The sequence below is a fragment of the Muntiacus reevesi genome, chromosome 4, assembly GCF_963930625.1.
Source record: "Muntiacus reevesi chromosome 4, mMunRee1.1, whole genome shotgun sequence".
Classification (NCBI taxonomy): domain Eukaryota; kingdom Metazoa; phylum Chordata; class Mammalia; order Artiodactyla; family Cervidae; genus Muntiacus; species Muntiacus reevesi.
Window position 1 is genome coordinate 155891190 of NC_089252.1, and position 17840 is coordinate 155909029.

Consider the following 17840-nt stretch of genomic DNA (forward strand, 5'->3'; position numbering starts at 1 on the left):
AGTGTTCCAATTAGAAGAAAAAAATTTAATGACTTTTTTAATAAATCGGTCTAATTTTTTGTATAGTACTCAAGAGTGAAAAATTCTTCTTAAAATTTCTATGAGAATTTGAAAATAGAATATATTATGCCCACTGGGTTATATCCTGAGATCCTGACAATTGGTTGTACTACAGGAAACTGAATAAATCTCCAGGAGAAAACTCCAGTTAGCAACTCCTATAGTGGAATGTAACATGCAGAGATTAATACAAAGTTTAGATGGATTACAGACTTATATGTGAAAAACAAAACAAAGTTTTAAAATTCACAAACGTGTTTTTAAAATGAATTTAATGTTCATCTTGTATTTTTCTATAATTGCCTTTTGGAAAAATTGGCATGTAAATACAAATAACAATGAGAAATATCACAGAAACAAATAATTCCATTATTTCTGACTTTTTTTTAAATTACACAACAAATAAATTAAAACATAGATCTTTTTGAAAATGGAGAATCAGTGTTAATAATTTATAAGGTACCATTAACATAAAGAAATTTAAAGGCTTCATATAATAAAATTCTCAGTTATGAGTCTATTAAATGGACTAGTTATCATAGGCTTCCCTGGGGGTTCAGACGATACAGAATCTGCCTGCAATGCAGGAGACCCAGGATTGATCCCTGGGTTGGGAAAATCCCCTGGAGAAGGGAATGGCAACCCACTCCAGTATTCTTGCCTGGAGAATCTCAAGGACAGAGGAGTTTAGTGGGCTTCAATTCATGGGGTTGCAAAGAGTCAGATATGACTAATCAACTAACACTTTTACTTCACTTTCATCCTATCACAGGGGATAGCTTGAAATAAGAAATTTTGGCCAGGGTCAACAAATTTACCAAAAAAAAAAAAAATATATTTCTTTTAAAGCAGAAATGACACTTAAATGGTTACCTAGGTACTTGACCCTGACACTCCTATTATGAAGGGAAGGGAAGTGAAGTGAAAGTTGCTCAGTCGTGTCTGACTCTTTGCAACCCAACGGACTATAAGGTCCATGAAATTCTCCAGGACAGAATACTAGAGTGGGTAACCTTTCCCTTCTCCAGACGATCTTCCCAACCCAGGGATCGAACCCAGGACTCCTGCATTGCAGGCAGATTCTTTACTAGCTGAACCACAGGGGAAGCCCAAAAATACTGGAGTGGGTAGCCTATCCCTTCTCCAGCAGATTCCTGAGCCAGGAATAGAACCCAGGTCCCCTGCATTGCCGGTGGATTCATTACCAACTGAGCTATCAGGGAAGGCCAACACTCCTACTATAGGAATTTATTTAAACAGTTCAAGTATAATTTAGAAGACTAGGTTAACAGGTACCCATCATAGCTAAAGTTCTTTTCTATTTCAGCAAACTGGAATGTTACATTCTTATCCCCATGGTCTTGGAGGGAGTTGTATAATTCTCTAATTCTGAAAATAGAGTTTCTACCTGACTGGTGTAGAATTTGCAGATCGCAAATTAAGGAAGAAGATGAGTACTAATATTTGGAGTGAAGAAGATTGGGAATAAGTAGTCAGTGGTGGGGTTTGGCACTTAAAATCAAAATTAAAACATAACAATATCACTTGAAGGAGTGAACATTTTATTTACACCAATTATAAAACTTTATGACTTCACATTCAAAGACAGAGTTGCAATATAGGAAAGGAAATAGCTACCTCTTTCTTGAGTAGGTGGATTTTGACATGTTGGTTTCTTATCAGCACATTTCATGGCATTTTGTTTTAGATGAAGTGAAGTTGTATGAGATGCATTGTTTACATCAGCAACAAAAAGAACTCATGTTCCAGCAAAGGGCTTCATTAGTGCAAATTCAATGACTATTTACAAGCATATATGATAACTGCATTTTAAAGCAATCTAAGAAGGAATGTATTACATTAAAACTTTTCTGATATTTTTATTCCACTTCGCAGAATATCTAGACATAATCCAGCAACAGACCTGTCTTAATCACAGAATGTAAAATAAACATAACCTTCATTATGAGTAACAAAACAAAAAATTATCCACTTTGTAAATTTCAGTATGAGTACTACAATCAAGTACTTTTTAGATTTCCTTTTATTACTTAATCCACAAATTTAATTAGGATATGTAAGAAATATTACATTTAAAATAGTTCTTTAAAATATATTTTCACTGGTAACAATTTTGTACATTTTTACAAAATAAAATCTATAAACATTCCTTCATATACACATTAGCAAACAGCAAGTAGTGCAAGTTACTCTTTTTATACATAAACATTTTTTAAAGATATTTACAAGAGAAGATAACCATTTTTCTATCCAAAGATAAAGATTTCCAACATCCCTCTTATTCAATAGATATTCTTCTCATTTTTTCAGCTAATTCTTTTCTCACTTCAATATGTTTTTCTAAATTTTGCACTTCATGTGGAAGATTGATGTCCCAAACAGACAAGCAAGACTGTATCTCTAGAAAATTAAAAAACAAATCATGTTACAAAGATCTGCCATGAAACATTTTTATCCTAATTTTGTTAATTTATATCTAGCTGTTGGACAAATGTGTATGTGTATATGTGTGTGTGTGTGTGTGTGTGTGTGTGAGCTCAAGCGGCCCCATGAACTGTAGCCCCCCAGCGCCTCTCTCCATGGAAATTTCCAGGCAGGACTCCTGGAGCAAGTTGCCATGCCCTCCTCCAGGGCATTTTCCTGACCCAGGGATCGAACCCGGATCTCTTAAGTCTCCTGCAATGGCCTCTAGGTTCTTTACCATTAGTGCCACCTGGAAACACACACACACACACAATATACACATATGCATATAAAAGTAACATACTAAATTATTACCATTTATAAGAAATCATATTTGGAAAGTGTTTAAAATATATTATAGAACTAACCACTAAATTTTAACAATGGACCTTTAGTAACATAACGCTTCATTTTCTGAAAGAATAAAGCTTCTTCAAACGCTTTTAAAAATCAGACTATGATTTGGATAATATGGAGTAGGTAACATCTAAGGAAAAATACCCATGTTGGGTTTGAGCTAGTTCTCATTTAATAGTGGTTGCTAGCTCTACTTCACCTGAAAAATATATTACACTGCTAAATCACTAAAACTTAATTTTGATGATTTATATCTAAATTACTTAAACCATAAAGAAGCTATCAATTAAAAATGCCTAAAGTTTTATGCATATGTAATATTTACCTTAAATGTATAAAAATATAATATGTTATAATCATTCATGTCATTGCAGTCCGCTTGGAACACAGTATCCTATTAAACATTACCTTTTTGGTGTTGCGTACCTTCAGCACTTTTCCGGTTATACCCCAAAACCAGCATGACATTTTTAAGGCTTCCTTTATTAAAAAATAAAAGAGTTCTATTAAAACAAAATAATAAGTTGGACTTTAAAGAGTACAAAAGTTCATATTTTAAGACACAAAAACCTTGGAAATTAACTTACAATTCCACTACTTAAGAGATCCCTCAACTGAGTTTGAAAAAAAATACTCTGCAAGGTCTACCTTCTTGTTATGATTCTTATTGTGTGAATCTGAGAAAACAGCTGAAACTCTCTGCAAAATGGGCTCAATATTTATATATTACTCCAACAAAAGCTAAATATATCAAAGAGATAGTGTATGCAAAAGTGACTTTGATACAAAATGTGCTGGTCAGATGTGAAGCATTTGGATAGAGAGTTGGATGGACATGTAATATACTGCCACACTGTCTTATAACCATACTTTATTCTCAAGTCATTCAATAATTTATTCAACAAATACTCATCAAATCCTCTATGTACCAGGCCTTAGGCTAGGGCCTGGGAATAAAGGGGAATAAACACAAGCAGACTCAATCCATCACAAAAATAGGGTTAAGTTCTGTAAAACTAGAGTTCATGTAGTGTTGGGGTTTTCCTGGTGGCTCCGCAGTAAAAAAAAATATCCACCTGTAGTGCAGAAGACGTGAATTCGATCTCTGGGTCAGGAAGATTCCCTGGAGGAGGGCATGGCCACCCACTCCAGTATTGCTGCCTGGGAAACCCCATGGACAGAGGAGCCTGGCGGGCGTCAATCCGTGGAGTCACAAAAGAGTCGGACATGACCTAGCTACTAAACAGCATCAAAGGATGTAACTTTAGCAAATGAATAATAAAAATGCTGCAACAGGCTGAAGACCACAGTAAATTCCTTTTACAGGAATGTATTAAAGAGAGACAAATGGAGTTTATGGTCTAGGGCTGAAATTAGTTACTAAACAGTAACTAAGTTAACTAGGCAAAATGAAACAGCACACACAAAACTTTGAGGTAGGATGGAGCACGGTATCTAAGAGGGGCTGAACTTTCTTCTAGAGCAGAAAGAGCAAAGAAGAATATGGCAAATGACAAAGGCGAGAGAACTGAGGTGAAGCTAGATCGTGCCGTATATTGTAGATTATGTTTAAATTATTTAAAAAATCAATTAAACCCATTGAAATTGCCCTATAATGTCAGTAATGAACAACCATTTGGATACCAAGTACATACAAATTAAAGGATACCACCACCTTGGTGAGTAAGACTAGAGAGACAGCCCCTCATACACCTGCTACTTGGCTTGATGGACACGTGCCCTGGCAGCGGCCAGTCACTAGGAGCCCCTAATTCTAACTTTGGTGCAACTCTGACACTATTCATGGAAAATTTGTAAGACTGAAGAAAAACATTTGTCTCTCCTTAATATATTCCTGTAAGAGGAATTTACTGTTGTCTACATCCTGTTCCAGCATTTTTATTATTCATTTGCTAAAGTTACATCCCTGGATGTTGTTTAGTAGCTAGGTCATGTCCGACTCTTTTGTGACTCCACGGATTGACGCCCGCCAGGCTCCTCTGTCCATGGGGTTTCCCAGGCAGCAATACTGGGGTGGGTTGCCATGCCCTCCTCCAGGGAATCTTCCTGACCCAGAGATCAAATTCACGTCTCCTGAACTACAGGTGGATTTTTTTTTTACTGTGGAGTCACCAGGGAAGCCCCAAAGTTACATAAACTCTAGTTTTATAGAACTTAACCCTATTTTTGTGATCAACTCTGTATAAATACTAAGTCTATTCCCTAAAGCAAATGACTAGTCAAAATAAGAGTTCTGACTGAGCATCATGTGCTATCATGATTTCTTCATAGTTGAGTAGAAAAGTAGGAAAAACAGAAAACATAAAGTAAATAAAACATAATGATTTTCCAGTATTTGTATTTAGATTATGAAGTACATATTGCTATAAGAATATATACTGTAGCAGTATATACTGTAAAAAAATATAAATTTATTTACAGAAAGAAAAACTAAATGGTATTCCTTAACAAGGGTAGAAAGTTTAAACTAAGATAAAAATAATCATCTGCTTAAATTTCTTTGTCAAAAAGTTAAAAATAGTCAACATTATATATTTTTTGCCTTAATTATAAAGAAAAAAGAGAAAGTAAGACCTAAATTTAGTGTTCACTTACAATACCTGCTTCTCTTATGGGACTAAAAACATCAACTCACTTCATGCTTATAAGGCCCCTATTCAAAACATATCCTGCAAAATTTCACTTCTGAGACACTTCATACAATGTTGGGAAGTGAAGAGAAAACATATTCTTATAGTCTTAAGAGAATATGAAAAAAGATTTAAAATAAGTAAACTTGCCTAACTGTGCAGTCATCATGACTCTAACAGAATCACAAAAGTTGTGGATTATACGTATAATTCGACGAGTTGAAAGATCAAGGAGTAAGATATGGCCTCCTCCAGTTCCTATCCAGAGAGCAGTGTTCTTCTGAAGGCAGAGAGTCTTCACTCTCCCAGAATAAGACATTTTGTGTTTCGATTCCTTGCTTACTCTGACCAGTTCCTCCCTAAAACCATAAAGAAAGCATGCATTAATCCTTTTTGGTCAAAAATAAAGAGATAAAATAAATGTGACTATATATACAGACACACACACATAAATATATATACATACAACATTTTGGATTATGAATACATGACAAGATTCATTACATATCATTAAAATTATATGAAACTAATTTTGCTAAATATAGAAAGTCAAAGAGCCACATTTTGCTATTTAAAGCATAAATCATCAAAGATAACAATTGCCTGTTAACTTCAAGAAACTCTGAAATAAATAAGATGGATATAATTTTTATATATAAAAAACCTATGCAATCCAGCAGAAAATGAACAGTATCTGCTCAATATAAAGAAAAAAAGCATTAGCTTCAAAATTTTTTCATGAATTTTAAAAGCTATAAAAGAAAAGAAAAACTACAGTCATGTACATGTAAAAGATGTGACTCCAAATCACTGAAATTTTCCCTGAGCTAACGAATAATTCATGACAAAAATGGGGTATCCAGAAGTAAAAAATTCCAACAATTTTAGAACTCCAGGAAAGGACCTTTTTTACCAGGCAGAACTATCCGGTCTTCCAAACAGAAATCTCCTCACCATCCAGAGAAAAACTAAAGTGCTAGTAAACTTTGAAATCTCAATTTATGAATATAGTATATAATCAAAATGTCCTCCAGAAGATAAAAAAGAAATTCTATACAGTAAAACCAAAATAAAACTATACAGTAGCTAGCAAATAAGACTGGTGATGATCCTGGATGCCAGCAGCAGCACACAAGGCATGCGGGTGATGTGAAGCCTCCTACACAGTTGATCCTGGTCAGTCTAGGTCAGTCATTTTTACCCATATTTTATATTGTTTTGTGACTTCTTCTTTGTAATACCTTGAAGAAACCATATCTATTATGTTTCCATTTTTTTCCAAAGAAGAAATTTGCTGGATACCAAGAGATGGTGCCAAAAAGCATTAACAATTTTGTTTCTGGATTTTTTTTTTTTAACATTTTTCTATTTAGAAGTATAAAGGAAGAAAAAGAAGCCATACTTCCTCCCTCTGTGAAATCTGAAGTGCAAGGACAGTTACGGGCATGAAATAAAGAACCCATGACACTGTACCTACATTTAACAACACAGTCACACTTACAAATGTAATCAGCAGCTAGGCCCCCTAGTACTCCCCCCACAGTAAAATAAATTTAAAAAATTAAAAATTAAAAAAAATTAATTTACTTTAAAAAGTGCACACAATTTATCAGTTCACAGCGTTTTTCAGTCTTCTTATCCCACACTTCCACACATGGGCTATTTTTCTTAGCAACATAAAGAACTGTGTCTACCACCACTGCGATGATGTTGGAATCACAGAAAGATGTATTAGAAAATCTAGAGGGAATGAAAAGAATGTCATTTAATTTTTTTATTATTTCAAAATGTAATACAACTTCATATTAGCTCTTAATGCATATAAAGGATTAACACTATACTGAAAAAAGAAACAATTATTTCATATTATCCCCTAACCATTCTGAAGAGAATACTTTGATACTTCACCTACTTCTGGTTACTTCATATTTCTTCCTTGATGATAAAATTTAAATTTGTTTCCCATTTTATTAATTTCAGTTTTATCTGGTTATTTATAGACTATTATATTATCTGAATATGTATAGTATCTTGATTTCTAAGAAAATCATCATAGTATTTGTAACTTTATAATACTGCAAAAAAATCCATATTGTCAAGAGTGACTGGAAATTAAGGGTCACCCATTTACACATAAAATCATAAGACCTTTAAATCCACCTTAGTGGCAGTCTTCAAATATTAAAATATATCTGCCTCAACACAAGCCAGTCAAGGTATGGGGAAAAAAAATCCACACCATCATCCAAATATTAGAAAGCAAATTGTTATTTTTCCCCTTTGAAAATAAAGGAAAATGACAGACATTTTTAAACAACTACCTTCCAACCTAGTATATTTGGCATTTCACACATTTTGCAAACAGATTGGCTACCAAAGGCTCCATCTGCATGGCAGACTCCAAGCTGTACTTCAAGGCTTAATTTAAATATCAGCTCCACTCAAATTGCTCCCTGACTTACTGAAACAGACCAGCCATTCCTTTTCCCATAACTGATGCATTAAATATAAAGTATTAATCTGTATTTAATATTACAGACATTATCAAATATAAAACCATATTCATTAGTATGTCCCGACCCCACCCTGTATCTTTACCATGGTATCTGCTTAATGGGAGGGAGATGTCAGACAACGGGTGACAACTTCTGAGAAGTAAATATTTCCAAGTGTCTGTGAAACTGGGTCCTAATCTCTTTTCGGAAATGATTATCTTTGAGAGCCTGATATTTATGGCCATTCTATCCAGTAAAGCACCTATATTCCAAATCTTAGAGGGAATTTTAGGGGGTTAATTGATACCATGACCTCATAACATTCTATGTGAAATATAAGAATTGGGGGTGGGACTTTTCTTCTTATATATGCAGGCCTGTTTAAGTTGGTTAAAATTAGAAGCTACAGAATAAGAATATGCATGTGTGCTAAATTGGTTCACTTATGTCTGACTCTTTGCAGCCTTATGGACTGTAGCCTGCCTGGCTCCTCTGTCCATGGGATTCTCCAGGCAATAATAATGGAGTGGGTTGCCATTTCCTTCTCCAGAGGATCTTCCCAACCCAGGAATCAAACCAGTGTCTCTTACATCTCCTACACTGGAAGGCAGGTTCTTTGCCACTAGTGCCACTTGGGAAGCCAGAATGAGAATAAATTTAACCAAATACGTACCATATGCTAGGAAACAAATCTCTGGGGGGAAAAAACAAAACAGAAAATCCTCAAGCATGAGAATTTACCATATATAGCAGTGTATCTGAACTCTGACCACACTTTAGAATCACTTGGGAGCTAAACATAAATACAAACATGGGGGACCAACCCCAGCCTTAATTCATCTGCTTTAATTGCTCTGAGGTAGGTTCAGGGCATCAGATTATTTTTAGCTGCCCTAGTGGCTTCTAATGTGCAGCCAATTAAGAAGCAGTATGTCTAGTGGTATTGAGAAAATTATTTTTAAAAGTACATTTATAAAATTATGTGACAGATAATGTGAGGGGAAATAACAAATACAATGGAAGGAAAAAAAAAAAAAATCCAAGGCACCCAATCGCCACAGGTGGGATCATAGAGAGCCACCCAGAAGTGACTCTTGGACTAAAACAGACAACAGGCATAGTAGTCATCCAGAAAAACAAAGAACCACATGTAAAGGCTGGAGTGAGAGGGAGTAGGCTGTCTTCAAAATTAAGACAAATTAATTTTAACTAAGGCACAGAGGGTAAGGAGGTTGCAAAACATGAATCTACAGAGATAAGCAAGGACTAAATCATGAAAGTCTGGTAAGTCATCTCAAGGAACTTGGAGTTCATGCAAAAGACACTGGAATATACTGGTCAGTTTTAAGCAGGGGAGTGGCATCAGCTTGATTTGCATTTTAGAACAATCCCTCTGCCTGAAATGTTGAGAATGGATTGAACGGAAGACAATCAGAGGTTTGAGAACTCTCTGCCATTGTTAAAATGGCCAGGCCTTTGATGGTAGATGGCAGCTTGGCCCATGGTAGCAGCAATGAAACAGTAAGAAGTATAAGTATTTGAGAGTCAAGAAGAGTGTCAAGTGGTTAAAGAGTTAACACAGAAGAATCAAGGATTTTTCCCAAGTTTCAGTCTTGGGCAATTAGATGGATGTTGAAAAACTAGGATATTCCCTGAGATAAAGATTTCTCACTTAAAGCTAATAATAATCATGAGAATTATCTAACATTTATTGAGAGCTTACCAAGTGCTGGATCTTGTACTAAGTTCCTTATAGTACTTTTTATTCTTTAGTTTTTCAAGTATCTCTTTGAGACAGGGTACATTACCATCCTCAGGTTAGAGGGGACTGAAGATTTGAGAAGTTCTTGCCAAGTTCACATAACCAATACATGACAAAGCCAGATATGAACAATCTATGCTCTTATCCAAACCCTACACTGCTTCTCACTGAGGAATATGATGAATAAGAACCAACTGCAATGCTCTGGTTAAAACACAATTTAAAAAACTGAAACAACAAATTGGAACAAGGTTTATATTTTATTTTATTCTGCTTGAAATTGGTATCACTAACTCTTCTTTTGAGGAAATGTCTGCATAATTATCAACTCTAGAGAAGACTTAATTCCTAAGGTTCATTTCCTATAATCAGTAGTTAAAATTATCCACAGGGAAAGTGTGCAAGATAAGTGGAGGAGAAGACCCTGGGTCGACCTCTTCTCACAGGCACACCATCACGACTATCTGAAAAACAATCATAGATTTAAAAAAAGACTAGAACCTACCAGAAAAGATCTTCTACAACCAAAGATACAAAGAAGACATCAAATTGACAGAGGCAGAAGGGACTGGGTCTTGATATGGTCAAATCCAATACCCCAGGTAGGCGCTTCACAAATGGGAGAACGGCTACAACTGCAGAAGCACTCCCAGAGGAGGGAGAAGTTCAAACCCCACTTCAAGCTCTCCAATCCAGAAGTCCTGCACCAGGAAGACAAGCCCCCAGAGCATTTGGTATTGAATGGCAGTGGGACTTACTTTCGGGAGTCCCAGAGGGCTGGGGAAAACAGAGAATTCACACTTAAAGGGCACACACAATACACCACATAGTCTGGAATAGAAGGCAGAAGCTGGGGTAGGAGGCAACTGCAGCTCACCCAGGGGACACAGACACTAGCAGGCCAACACAAGCTTCAAGAAACCACAGGCCACACAGCCAAACATTTCAGGAACCAGTCACCCACCAACAACATGCTCTGGGATCCCTTTGCCCTGAACAAAGAATCCAGGACTTGTTTCTGCCTGCCAGTATGCCACGCTAGCTCCACGGCCTCATTTTATCCATTAGTGGGCAGGCAATAGCCCCTGGGTCTCCTGGACACTGACTCCACCCACCAGTAACCCAGCACTAGTCCAGGGTTCCCTAAAGTTCCACAGTCAGATGCCTGGTAACCCAGTACCACAAACCAGAGATCATCTCAGCCTCCATACAAGGCAAGATACAGCAACCAAATGGACCAGAGGCCAACCAAGTTTAGCAGACTGCTCACATAGTCAGTCAGCTGCAACAGAAAGACCCTTGCAGCCCTCATGGGGGAACCTGTAGAGCATACAGCGCTGGTGATGAGAGGGGAATACACTGCTGGGAACAAAAGATGTCTCCTGCAAAAGGCCAGTTCTTCAAAGTCAGGAACCATAACCAACCTACCAGATAAGTTAATATAAAAAAGCAATTCAGGCAAAATTAAGAGACAGAGGAACATGTTTCAAATGAATAAACAAAATAAAACCCCAGAAAAAGAGCTAAGTAAAGTTGAGTTAGGCAATCAACCTGAGAAGAGTTCAGAGTAGTGATCATAAAGATGATCATAGAACTCAAGAGAATTGATGCACAGAGCAAGACATTAGAAGCTTTAACAAAGATTTATAAAATACAAACAACAACCAAACAGAGATAAAGAATATAAGTGAAATCTAAAATGTACTAGAAGAAATCAACAGCATATTAAATGATACAGATGAATGAATCAATAACCTGGAAGAAACAGTAGTGGAAATCAATGATGCTTAACAGAAAAAAAAATGATAGAAATGAGGACAATTTAAGAGACTAATGGGACAACATCAAGACCAATAATATTCACTATAAAGTGAATAAGAGTCCAAGAAGAAGAAGAGAGACAGAGAGAAATGGGCTGACAGCATAATAGAAGATATAATAGATGAAAAATTCCCTAACCTGGGAAAGGAAATAGATACCTAAATTCAGAAAGCAGAGTCCCATAGAGGATTAACTCAAAAACAAACATACCAAGACACACTGTAATTAAAATTAAAAAAAATAAAGATACAGAGATAATATTATAATAAAAGAGAAAAACAACAAATAACATACAAAGGAATTCCCATAAGGTTATCAGCTTATTTTTCAGCAGAAACTTTGTAGGCCAGAAGGAAGTGGTATGATACATTTAAAATGATGAAAGGGAAAATCTTAAAAACCAAGAATACTCTATCTAGCAAGGCTCTCATTTAGATTAGATGAGAAATCAAAAACTTCACAGACAAGCAAAAGCTAAAAAAGTTCAGCACAACCAAACCAGCCTTACAAGAAATGTTAAAGTAACTCTCTAAGTGATAAAGGAAGGGCAACAAGAAAATTGAAAATTATAAATTGAAAAACTTCATCAGTAAGGGCAAACTGGTACTAAAGATAGGAAAGCATCCACACACAGAGCCAATAGTAAGGGTAAAAGACAAAAGTAGTGAATTCATGTATATCCACAAGCAGTTAAGACACATGCAAAGAAATTATATGTAAAACATGGTATCAAAAAACCATAATGAGGGGAGGAGAGCACAAATGCAAGGTTGATGAAATGTATTTGAAATTAAGAGATCAGCAACTTAAAACAGTTAAAGACTGCCTGTTACGCAGGAGACCTGGGTTTGATCCCTGGGTTGGGAACATCCCTTGAAGAAGGGAATGGCTACCCACTCCAGTATTCTTGCCTGGAAAATTCATTGGTCAGAGGAGCATGGCAGGCTATACCACAGGTTGGAAAGAATCAGACACAACTGAGAAACTCTCACTTGTATTTTCTTCCATATATATTTCCACATGTAAAACTCACAGTAGTGACAAGCCAAAAGTTTATAATAGATATAAACAAAAGAAAAAGGAATTCGAAGCAGCACTAAAGATATTCATCGAAATAATGAGAAAACAACAAAAGAGAGGAGAGGAACAAAACATACCTACAAAAACAAACTCAACACATTTAGCAAAATGGCAAAAAGAACATACATATGAATAACTATTTTAAATGTAAACTGGACTAAATGCTTTAATCAAAGATAGAGTGGTAAAATCAATACAGAAACAAGATTTGTATATATGCAGCCTACAAAAGATCCAATTCAGATATAAAACTGACTGAAAGTTCAAGGACAGAAAAAGGAATTCCATGCAAATGGAAATTTTAAAAAAGCTGAGGCAGCGATACTTATATCAGAAAAATAGATTTCAAAACAAAGTCTTTTACAGGAAACAAAGAAGGACATTACATAATGATCAAGGGATCATTCAAAAAAGATATAACAATTGTTAATATCTTCACCCAACATAGAAGAACCTAAATACATAAATCAATTATTAACAGACATAAAGGGAGAAATCAACAGTACTACAGTAATAGTTGAGGACCTTAACAAAACACTTACATCAATGGACAGATCATCTATACAGAAAATCAATAAGGAAATACTGGCATTAAATAACAAATTATACCAGATGAATTTGACATATATATAAACTAAATCACATTCTATTCAAAATCATTTGAATACACATTCTTTTCAAGTACACGTGTAACATACTCTTGGATATATCACATGCTAGGACACAAAATAAGCCTCAGTAAATTTAAGAAACTTCAGTTCAGTTCAGTTCAGTTCCGTCGCTCAGTCATGTCCAACTCTTTGTGACCCCATGAACTGCAGCACGCTAGGCCTCACTGTTCATCACCAACTCCCAGAGCCTACCAAACTCATGTCCATTGAGTCGGTGATGCCATCCACCATCTCATCCTCTGTCGTCCCCTTCTCCTCCTGCCCTCAATCCCTCCCAGCATCAGGGTCTCTTCAAATGAATCAGCTCTTCGCATGAGGTAGTCAAAGTATTGGAGTTTCAGCTTCAGCATCAGTCCTTCCAATGAACACCCAGGACTGATCTCCTTTAGGATGAACTGTTTGGATCTCCTTGCAGTCCAAGGGACTCTCAAGAGTCTTCTGCAACACCACAGTTCAAAAGCATCAATTCTTCTGCGCTCAGCTTTCTTTATAGTCCAACTCTCACATCCATACAAGACCACTGGAAAAACCATAGCCTTGACTAGATGGACCTTTGTTGGCAAAGTAATGTCTCTGCTTTTTAATATGCTGTCTAGGTTGGTCATAACTTTCCTTCCAAGGAGTAAGCGTCTTTATATTTCATGGCTGCAGTCACCATCTGCAGTGATTTTGGAGCCCCCAAAAATAAAGTCTCTCGTTGTCTCCATTGTTTCCCCATCTATTTGCCATGAAGTGATGGGACTGGAGGCCATGATCTTAGTTTTCTGAATGTTGAGCTTTAAGCCAACTTTTTCAGTCTCCTCTTTCACTTTCATCAAGAGGCTCTTTAGTTCTTCTTCACTTTCTGCCATAACGGTGGTGTCATCTGCATATCTGAGATTATTGATATTTCTCCCAGCAATCCTGATTCCAGCTTGTGATTCTTCCAGCCCAGCATTTCTCATGAAGTACTCTGCATAAAGTTAAATAAGCAGGGTGACAATATACAGCCTTGACATACTCCTTTTCCTATTTGGAACCAGTCTGTTGTTCCATGTCCAGTTCTAACTGCTGCTTCTTCTTTTTTTTTTTTTTTTTTTTTTTTTACAATGTAACTGTTGCTTCTTGACGTGCATACAGGTTTCTCAAGAGTCAGGTCAGGTGGTCTGGTATTCATATTTCTATCAGAATTTTCCACAATTTATTGTGATTCACACAGTCAAAGGTTTGGCATAGTCAATAAAGCAAAAATAGATGTTTTTCTGGAACTCTCTTACTTTTTTGATGATCCAGCGGATGTTGGCAATTTGATCTCTGGCTCCTCTGCCTTTTCTAAAACCAGCCTGAACATCTGGAAGCTCATGGTTCACGTATTGCTGAAGCCTAGCTTGGAGAATTTTGAGCATTTCTTTACTAGTGTGTGAGATGAGTGCAATTGTGCGGTAGTTTGAGCATTCTTTGGCATTGCCTTTCTTTGGGGTTGGAATGAAAACTGACTTTTTCCAGTCCTCTGGCCACTGCTGAGTTTTCCAAATTTGTTGGCATATTGAGTGCAGCACTTTCACAGCATCATCTTTTAGGATTTGAAATAGCTCAACTGGAATTCCATCACCTCCACTAGCTTTGTTCATAGTGATGCTTCCTAAGGCCCACTTGACTTCACATTCCAGGATGTCTGGCTCTAGGTGAGTGATCACACTATCTATCATGATTATCTGGATCATGAAGATCTTTTTGTAGTTCTTCTGTGTATTCTTGCCACCTCTTCTTAATATCTTCTGCTTCTGTAGGACCATACCATTTCTGTCCTTTATTGAGCCCATCTTTGCATGTAATGTTCCCTTGGTATCTCTAATTTTCTTGAAGAGATCTCTAGTCTTTCCCATTCTATTGTTTTCCTCTATTTCATTGCACTGAACACTGAGCAAGGCTTTCTTATCTCTCCTTACTATTTTTTGGAACTCTGCATTAAAATAGGTATATCTTTCCTTTTCTCCTTTGCTTTTAGCGTCTCTTCTTTTCACAGCTATTTGTAAGGCCTCCTCAGTCATTTTGCTCTTTTGCATTTCTTTTTCTTGGGGATATTCTTGATCCCTGTCTCCTGTACAATGTCATGAACCTCTGCCCATAGTTCATCAGGCACTCTGTCTATCAGATTTAGCCCCTTAAATCTATTTCTCAATTCCACTGTATAATCATAAGGGATTTATTTTAGGTCATATCTGAATGGCTTAGTGGTTTTCCCCACTTTCTTCCATTTTAGTCTGAAGTTGGCAATAAGGAGTTCATGATCTGAGCCACAGTCTGTTCCCCGTCTTATTTTTTCTGACTGTATAGAACTTCTCCATCTTTGGCTACAAAGAATATAATCAATCTAAATTCAGTGTTGGCCATCTGGAGATGTCCATATGTGGAGTCTTCTCTTGTGTTGTTGGAAGAGGGTGTTTGCTATGACCAGTGTGTTCTCTTGGCAGAACTCTACTAGCCTTTCCCCTGCTTCATTCTGTACTCCAAGGCCAAATTTTCCTGTTACTCCAGGTGTTTCTTGACTTCCTACTTTTGCTTCCAGTTCCCTATGATGAAAATGACATCTTTTTTTGGGTGTTAGTTCTAAAAGGACTTACAGGCCTTTATAGAACCATTCAACTTCAGCTTCTTCAGTGTTACTTGTCAGGGCATAGACTTGAATAACTGTGATACTGAATTGTTGCCTTGGAAATGAACAGAGATCATTCTGTCGTTTTTGAGACTGCATCCAAATACTGCATTTCAGACTCTTTTGTTGACTATGATTGGTACTCCATCTTTTTTAAGAAAAGTGAAATGACATAAAATAGCTTTTCACACCATTTGCTGAGACTAAAAATCAACTATAAGGAAACAACTGCAAAATGCACAAATACATGGAAACTAAATAACATGGGTCACTGAAGAAATCAAAGAAGAAATAAAAAACAACTGAAGACAAATGAAAATGAGGCATGAAGATCCAAATATATGGGATACAGTAGAAGCAGTTCAAAAAAGGGAAATCTATAGTGAAAAAAGGTGACTTCAGAAAAATCAAGATTCTCAAATAAACAAGCTAACCTTTCACTTAAAGGAACTAGAAAAACAGGAACAAACAAAACCCACAGTTACCACAGGGAAAGATATCATAAAGGTAAGAGAAGCAGTAGATGATATACAGACTAAAAACCAGTAGTAAACATAAATAAAACTAAGAGCAGTTTCTTTGAAAAGATAAAATTGATAATCAAGAAAAAAAGGGAGAGGGCTCAAATTAATAAAATCAAAAAGAAAAAGAAGTTACAACCAACATCACAGAAATACAAAGAATCATGAGATTACTACAAACAAAATGCAAAAAAAAAAAAAAAAAAAAAAAAAGGATGACCTAGAAAAAAATGGACAAATTCCTAAAAATGTACAATGTAACAATACTGAATCAGAAAGAAATGTAAAATATGAACAAAACAATCACTATTATTGAAATTGAGCCAGTAATAAAAAAAAAGTCCCAACAAACAAAAATCCAGGACCATAGAGCTTTACAGATGAATTTTATCAAACATTTTCAAAATATTTCAGAAAATTATAGTGGAAGGAATATTATTGAATTTATTCTATGAGGCCAGTATCAACCACACAAAGAAAACATACAAAAAAGAAAATTACAGGTCAATACCACTGATAAACATACATGCAAAAATCCTCGACTAAATATTAGCAACCCAAATCCATACATTAAAAGGATCATCACTATCAAGTAAGACTAACCAGGCAGTGCAAGGATTTTTCAGTTTTCACAAATCAATCAATGTTATATACCACATTAACAAACAAGAATAAAAATCATATGATCATCTCAATAGAGGCAGAAAAGCCTTTTGACAAAATTCAACATTCATTTATGATTAAAAAAAGCTCTTCAGAAAGTAGGCACAGAGGGGACCACAATACAGGTCATATATGGCAAGCATATAGTTAACATCATTCTCAGGGGTGAAAAGCATTTCCTCTAAGGTCAGGAACAAGACAAGATGCCCACTCTCACCACTTTTATTGAAGATAATATTGGAAGTCCAAGACACAGCTATCAGACAAGAAAAAGAAAGAAAAGGAATCTAAATTAGAAAGAAAAAAATAAAACTGTCACTGTTTGCAGATGACATGATACTACACATAGAAAATCCTAAAGACACTGCCAGAAAACTAGTAGAGCTCATTAATGAATTCAATAAAGTGGCAGGATACAGAAATCTGTTGCATTTCTGTACACTAACAACAAACAATCAGAGAGAGAAATTAAGGAAACAATTCCATTAACAACTGCATCAAAATGAATAAAATAACAAGAAACAAACCTACCTAGCAGGTAAAAGACCTGTACTTGGAAAACTGTAAGACTCAAGAAAGAAACTGAAGATGACAGAAACCGATGGAAAGATATACCATCTTCATGGACTGGAAGAATTAA

At 36.0% G+C, this 17840-nt stretch overlaps 1 protein-coding gene across 6 annotated transcripts in view; it reads right to left on the bottom strand.

Annotated features, from left to right (window-relative positions):
• Nucleotides 1-1605: 1605 nt before the first annotated feature.
• The window catches only part of LRRK2 (leucine rich repeat kinase 2), a 192931-nt gene continuing 176696 nt past the window's right edge, over nucleotides 1606-17840 (bottom strand). For 3 of the 6 annotated variants that reach the window (XM_065934611.1, XM_065934609.1, XM_065934614.1), the window contains 4 exons: nucleotides 7140-7292; nucleotides 5703-5911; nucleotides 3310-3381; nucleotides 1606-2481 (listed from right to left, as the gene is read on the bottom strand). In XM_065934611.1, the coding sequence (XP_065790683.1) occupies nucleotides 2360-2481; nucleotides 3310-3381; nucleotides 5703-5911; nucleotides 7140-7292 (556 nt within the window). In that variant the 3' untranslated portion in view covers nucleotides 1606-2359. Of the gene's footprint in view, nucleotides 2482-3309; nucleotides 3382-5698; nucleotides 5912-7139; nucleotides 7293-17840 lie in introns of all 6 variants that reach the window. The other 3 variants (XM_065934612.1, XM_065934613.1, XM_065934610.1) reach the window with 3 other exon arrangements.